At 40.5% G+C, this 7,790-nt stretch overlaps 1 protein-coding gene across 1 annotated transcript in view; it reads right to left on the bottom strand.

Moving 5' to 3' along the window:
* LOC102761271 (cyclin-Y-like protein 1) overlaps window positions 1–7,790 on the bottom strand; it is a 38,470-nt gene that overhangs the window by 16,550 nt on the left and 14,130 nt on the right. Inside the window, exons 4-5 of the mRNA XM_006756160.2 lie at window positions 3,181–3,281; window positions 271–306 (exon numbers count right to left, since the gene is read on the bottom strand). Coding sequence (XP_006756223.1) covers window positions 271–306; window positions 3,181–3,281 — 137 coding nt within the window. The remainder of the gene's footprint in view (window positions 1–270; window positions 307–3,180; window positions 3,282–7,790) is intronic.

The raw sequence follows: 7,790 nt of genomic DNA, 5'->3' as shown, positions 1-7,790 counted from the left end.
GTTTCAACATATAAGGAACTTATTCTAAATTCTCAATTTTAATTTCTAATACAGTAAATATCAATATAGCCTACATAAACAAATATTCTTTGGGATCCTCAATAACTTAAGCATTAAGAGTCCTAAGAGAAAAACAAATGATTCCCTTCAATAATGTAATAAAAGCACTATATAGCTTACTCCAATAATGTCTGTAGTTATTATCTAACACTAAACTTTATATCTTGTATGTTTATTAGCTAGAATAACAAAACAGGTTTAAAAACTCACCTGTTCTTTATGTGGTAATATATTGCTAATGCCAGGCTGAGAAAAAAAAATTGTAACAATTGATTTTATGTTAGGTCTGAAGACTCTTTGTTGTTAATCCTCACCTGAGGATATTTTTCCATTAATTTTTAGAGAGAGTGGGAGGGAGGGGGAGAGACACAGAGAGAAAAACATCGATGTGAAAGAGACACATCGATTGGTTGCCTCCTGTACACCCCCAACAAGGGCAGGAGATTGAGCCTGCAACCCAAGTAAGTGCCCTTGACCGAAATTGAACCCAGGACCGTCAGTCCACGGACGAATGCTCTATCCACTGAGCCAAACTGGCTAGGGCTGAAGACATTTTTTAAATGTGGTGAGGGAAGACCTTCCCAGTTGCCCAGTGGCTACAAAATCCTCACTCAGAACAGTATAGCCTGGGCACTTTTCACCTTGTAATTCTTTGGCTTTTAGCAAAATTAAGAAAACCAAAACGCTAGAGAATATACTGTTAGAAGAGAATCGTTGATCAACTGCCTCCTGTACACCGCACATTGGCGATCGAGCCCGCAACCCAGGCATGTGACCTGACCGGGAATCGAACAGAGACCTCACTGAGCCATGTCAAATTGATTTTAAAATCACAGAATTGAAGCATAAACTGAAAGGAACCAATGAACTTTTGATGACATTTAATTCAACAACCCATTTTACAGAGAAGGTAACCAAGGCTTAAAACTGACTTGCTCAAGGTCCCACCAAGAGTGAGAAGCCGTCCTCCTTCTACACTCTACCAGGCAGTGTGGTTCCCAGGCTTGGCTGTGCACTGGGATCATCAGAGGAGCTTTAAAAACAGCCTTCTCCCACCTTGAGATAATCTGATTTAATCGGCATTTGGTACGACTTGGGATTGTTTTGAAAGCTTCTCAGGTGATTGTAATGTGCAGTTTGAGAACACATGAATTAGGGTTAAAATCAGAAGCACCCTGTATGCTTTGCTTCATAAAATACGCCTCCCATCCTTCCTCAGCTTATCAAAAGGCTTGTGTGTTAGGGGAGAGGGAATGGAATACATCTGTTTAGAGACATTATTTTGAAAAAAGTTACTAAGTGATTCTAATAAGTCTCATGCACCCCATCGAGAACAATGCACTACTACCCCATAACATTTTTTCTAAACCATACCTAAAAGCCAATTAGCTCTATTAATTTTCTCAGTAAACCTTTATTTCATCAATAGTAAATGTACTGAATGATCATTTTCGAATCTTGATGAGAACAAATTAAAACTTATTATACTTCCAAAAATTAGACTAATTTGGAGAACAAAATAGCATAACACCTACTTGTCTGAGCAAAGTTAATCTTTAAAACTACCTTTGAATTATACACTGCAACATCAGAACCCTTTGATTCAAAAGAAGCTATGGAATAGAGGCAGAGTGAAGTGGGTTTTTTTACTCATGGATTTAGTGTCCTGGCTGAAAAAAAAAGACTAAACGATTATGTGACAGCTGCCAAAGTTCAGGACTTTAGGTAGAGATGGGGCTCAATTTTTGCTAAGAAACAGTTTGATCTCGACTATTGTTATAAGTGAGAGAAGGAAGTTATAGTATTATGATTGTGAACCTGCTGTTTTTAAGTAAAGTAGAAGTTACTGATAATTTAATTAGCAAAAAAGCTGGTACAATAGAAATAAAATTAAGTTTAATAAAATTAAAACAAATTGGGGGATAGGGGCGGCCAGGGGATTGTTAAGGGCGGGGGGAAAAAAAGGACACATATGTAATACCCTTTGTAATACTTTTAGCAATAATAAAAAAAAAAGATTCAAAAAAAATTAAAACAAATTATGTTTTTAGGACTGAAAAGTACAATTAGGAATGAGCACATTAATATTTTCAGGTAGCATTTCCCAAACTGTGTTCTGGTATAGCAATACTCATACCCCAGGGAGACACTGATGATATTCCTTGGACACCCCAATTGGATTCAGGAAGCCCTACATCCTAGTTTGGTTTTCTTTGGTTCTTAAATAAGCTTAAAAGTTTCATCTTAAGGTTTTTTAAAGTGCATCACCAATTGTGGAGTATGTGATGCTCACAGAACTCAATGAATAGTTTTCATCATCATTAAGTTATGTTTGCTTAAGTATAAACCTGACTGTGGCAAAGTTTCCAAAACATCACCTCTCTCATTTTTCTCTGCTGTGATTTTCTTATATATGGATTGATACAGTGTCTTGGAGATATATATATATATATATTTAGTTTTACACACACACACACATATATATATATACACATACACACACATATATGTATATATACATATATATATTTAATACATCTATAAAATTAAAATCTCAGTTGAACACATTTTATCCACAAAGAAATTAGCTTGAAAAGTTGTTCCTTAAGATTGGTTTGATACATTTTTCCTCGAAGGAGAAGTGAATTTTAACATAGAAATAGTGCAGAAAAAAAAGTAAGCAGGGGAAAATCTGGCAGGAAAGCCATTGAATGTAAATGCAGATGCACTCTGGTGCCAGTAGGGGACAAGCCAGTCCTTCTTCCAAGAGTAGCTTCCAAAGTGGTACACATTGTTTTAAGCCTGTATCTCATAAAGAAATACTTTTTATTTCTAGAAATATTCAATAAAAAGCACCTCTCCTTTCATGGTGTTTAACAATGTCTCAACAACAGTAATGCATCAAGTAAATATGAAAACTTTTGGGGGGAATTTTGTATTTGCCAACGGCCTTTCCCTTCTTCCATCCGCTCTAAGATTAAAATGGAAACTGAAATCATAATTGACACCAGTTTCTTAACCCGATCACTGAGAAGGACATTCAGATGGAATTACATGTGGGTAGGATCCTTTTAGCAACAGGGCCTGTCACTGAGCCCTGGGCTACCTATTTGTACTCACCATTGCACAGTGATTCTAACATTAGGCTGGCAAATTGTGCTGTCGTCTAAAAATATTGTTGAGCATGAGCTGTACTTTTCACTACGGTGACCTGGAGATACCTGAATGGAAGGGGAATAGAAGGAAATATCACAGTAAGTTAAACCTATAAAAGTATGCTTTTTTTCCTTGGTTAAAATGTCAAACAATTAAGCATTACAACTATTCTTATACTCCATGACCTGCTTTAGTGCGATATCATGTGCAGCTCTAAACCCATTAGATGCTCTAACTTGCAACCATGAAATCTGAGGAAGGGGTCATAAAATGCTGCCCTTGATGTACCTATAATCCAACTTGGCAAACACCTATGATAAATCCCCTTTATAATAAGGCAAAACATTAAAAATTAGACTTCAGTGCTTTTTGTTTTCTCACGAAATGAAAAGCAGCTCAGATTTTTATTTCTATTCTTTATTTTCTACATTAAAACATAATTCTTTAAATAATATTGAAAGGCCCTAACTGGTTTGGCTCAGTGGATAGAGCATTGGCCTGAGGACTGAAGGGTCCCAGGTTCGATTCAGGTCAGTGGCATATACCTTGGTTGCAGGCACATCCCAGTAAGGGGTATGCAGGAGGCAGCTGATTGATGTTTCTAACTCTCTATCCCTCTCCCTTCCTCTCTGTAAAAAAATCAATAAAATATATTTTAAAAAATAATAATATTGAAGGAAGAGCATTTTATTAAAGTAAATGAAAGCCAATAATAACTATTAGTTCAGGAGACAGGGTGACAAAACACATGTATTTGCGTCAGAGGTGTGTGCGCTGGGGCTGCCCCATGGCTAACAAGCTTGGGGGCCAGAGTTCTCTCTGGGCCTCAGTTTCCTTATCTTAAGAGTATCTTTTTAAGATTCTCTCACATCCAACACACAGATAAAACAACTCTGAGAATTTAACCCTCACTTCATGTTTAATGAAGACTACCATTGCATTACTCAAATGAGAACCTCAGAGAACACTTCACATTATGTTATTAATTCTATTCTCTAAGTTGCTTGACACTCATCAAGACTCTGCCTCATCATGCTGCTCCCTGACTACAAGGCCTTTTCTTCCTCCTTTTTCCAGCAAGTTAACGTCCCACTTCCCACCTATCTCCGGGATACATTTGCCAGCAGATTCTCCCTTTCTCTGCATTCACACACTGGAGACACTACTTGTTAAATGGTCTCAGCTGCTTCCAGGGCATCTCCCTCATAAAAAGTGAGCTTCTCTAGGGAAGGCAGGACTTGTACTCCTCTTCTACCTCTAGCGGCTGAGCACAGAATCTAGGGCAAATTAGGAGTTCAACAAGTGTTTGACTATTTAAAATCAATTACAACTGGAAGATAACTGATACAAATTAAAATTTATCTACTGTGCTATCAGAGAGATGACAGGAAATTTTTGAGAACCTCTAGAGCAGTGGTACTCAACCTTGGATGCACATTAGAATCACCTGGGAATCTTTTTAAAATTCCGATTTCCGGGCCTCATCCTCTGGAAATTCTGTTTCTTTGTTATGGGGTGGGGCCACAACATTAATAACAAAGAAACAGAATTTCTGGAGGATGAGGCCTAGAAATCGGGATTTTTAAAAAGACCCCCAGGTGATTCTAATATGCAGCCAAGGCTGAGAACCACTGCTCTAGAGAATTAACTTTAAAACACTTTAGAAGTATTCATTTATTTTTAAAGTATTTATTGATTTTCAAAGAGCCCAACAATATAACAATAACCAAATTTGGAAACAGCCCAAGCTATGTTAGGTCAATCCTTTGAAAGTAAAACTAATCCCAGTCGCCGTAACTAGTTGGAAGTAACCGTAGCATTCTTTCACATCACAGAACACCAACCATTTTAACATGCCTGGTTTTGTTAGTGGCAAAACAGCACCAGATGTTAGATCTCAGTCCTTGAGATCAGCTGAGAAAGAATTTATAGCCAAGAACTCAAATTATAAGAGAAAATTGAGGTAGAAAGTCACAGAGGTAGAAGAGAGCCAGCTGGTCTGCATGGATTCAGGACTCAAGTTACAGAGCAAAAGAAGGGCCCTTGGAGCTTGGGAGAAAGAAAGCAAGGGTATACCTGCCTGAGGAAAGGAGAGGGGGAAAGGCACCGACTAGCTCTAGAGCAGCCATCACCAACCTTTCGGACCTCACGGACCAGCAGTGGTCTGAGGACCACCAGTTGGCGACCACTGCGAGAGAGAGAGAGAGAGAGAGAGAGAGAGAGAGAGAGAGAGAGAGAAGTTCACTAGGTCCTTCATCCTAAGAGTTTTTGTCTAAATGTAGAAATTTTAGGAGAGGTCATAAGGGAGGATCTCAAGAGAATATTCATGAGCTTTTCAGGTGTCCCTTCAGGATCGTGGTCTCCACTTCTTGTTCAGTGCAGGGCAGGGTGATTAGCCATCACAGTTGGTCCTGAGGCAGCCATGGCACTGCCCCACCTAGCCTTGCTGCTTTCCTGGGCCTGGAGCTGAAACACAATTGAGGCCTAGATGTTATCTCTAGTTTGACCAAAACTCTGTCTCTGTGGTCAACAGACTGAGGCTTTGTTCCTAAGATTATTTGATGCAGGTCAGAACCTCATTGTCCTGAGGGCTAATGCTTAAGGGAGTGGTCATGCAAGGGCTTGCATGGGAGTCATATGAGGCTATTCTCTGGCTCCCTTGTTCCTCCTCTAAGGAGGTCAATATGCTGGGGGAGAAAAGTTCAGGGGAGGGTCTGAGCCACATGACCACTGATATAAAAGGGCAGGATGTGTAAACCGCATGACCATCCATTTGCTAGGGGAAGAAAGGTCACTCTGGGGGTGAGGTCCCACCCTACAATATTTAGTTTCCCAGTTTTGCCCATTACTAGGCAGGGCAAATTTTCTGCCCTACTGACATACTTGGCCTATTGTTCCTACTCTGTTCATATCTTCTTAATTGCCTACTATAACAGTTATGTTGTATTTTAAAACAAATTCATATGAGCCTACCTTCCCCATCCTATATAATAAAACCCAAATATGCTAAGTGTCTGGTCGACAGGTTATCCATTCAACCAATCAAAGCATAATATGCTAATGATATGCTAAGGCTGCTCAACTGTTTGCTCTGAGGTGCACTGACCTCCAGAGGGCAGACAGTCGACTGGTAGACCAGTCGCTATGATGTGCACTGACCACCAGGGGGCAGATGCTCCAACCAGTAGGTTAGCTTGGTGCTGGGGTCTGGCCAATTGGGACTGAGTGAGATGGGCCGGACATGCCCTGGAGCCCTCCTGCAGTCCCTCTCTGGCTGGCCAACCTCCTGTGTCTCTCCCTAGCTTCAATCATGCACCAGTAGGGTCCCTCGGCCAGGCCTAAGCCCGCTCGCAATTCAGGACTCCTCGGGGGATGTTGGAGGGCTGGTTTTGGCCCAATCCCACAGGCCAGGCCAAGGGACCCCAATGGTGCACAAATTCGTGCACTGGGCCTCTAGTATTAACATAAAATAGCTTTCATCATGCTCTCATACTTTCCCATCAGTTTCCCCACAAACATACAAATAACAAGACAGGGAGAAAATCTAGTTGATATCTTTGAAATCACAGAGCATTTAAAAATTGCTAGTGAATAGTCAGAAATTTCTTCATCTATCTATATAAAAGGCTAATATGTTAAGTGTCCTTCCAACCTTCTGACCGGTTGCTATGACAAGCACTGATCACCAGAGGGCAGACACTCAACACAGGAGCTGCCATGATGCACATAGAGAAATGGCACCGTGGACCTGGCACCCAGAAACCAACACTCAGCTTCCCCAAAATGGGACACAGGCCCCGCCACCACCCTGGAGCGAAAGCCCACCAAATTGCAGCCAACACTGCTGAGATCCCATGGCGCAAAATGCAGCCCACAGGCCAGCCCAGCCTGGAAACGGTTGCTGTGGGTGCTGGGTAATGGTGTCACATAGCAATGCCCGGCTTCCTCTCCCTAGCGACTAGCCTCCTTGAAGTTCCAGGAACACAGGTGGAAACATTTTACACTTTAACCAAATGTCTGTGAAGCGTTTTCCCATGCTTCATCTCATTTGATCCTCACAGAAGTCCTGGAGTAGGTACATAGGAGACTCAGTGGAATCCTGTTTTCTTTTCATTAGCCGGAAAATGGAGATTTAGAAAGCTTAGAAACTTGACCCGACTGAAAAGAAGTAAGAAATGGTGGACCTTGAAAATGACTTCAGGTTTTCTCACTGCGCAGAATACAGTCAAACACTGCTGCAGTTAAATAGTTTACCCTTTGTTCTCCCTGCATGATCTATAACAATAATCTGCTTTGTGTTGATATTTACAGTTGTGTTACTATCAATTACCTGAAAGAGAAGTTGGGGTGCTTCACTGGGCTGGAAAAAATTTAGCTACCGTATTTGCCGGCGTATAAGACGACTGGGCGTATAAGACGACCCCCTAACATTTCCACTCAAAATACAGAGTTTGTTATATACTCGCCGTATAAGACTACCCCCTCTTCTGCACACCTTCCACACACCAAATAAAAGGTAAAACAATATCAGATTTGATTTTAACATTTTAATTTATATTCAATAACCAAAATGT

The sequence above is a fragment of the Myotis davidii genome, unplaced genomic scaffold, assembly GCF_000327345.1.
Source record: "Myotis davidii unplaced genomic scaffold, ASM32734v1 scaffold494, whole genome shotgun sequence".
Lineage (NCBI taxonomy): Eukaryota > Metazoa > Chordata > Mammalia > Chiroptera > Vespertilionidae > Myotis > Myotis davidii.
Note: the sequence above shows the minus strand (reverse complement) of the source record. Positions and strands in the feature narration are given on the sequence as shown.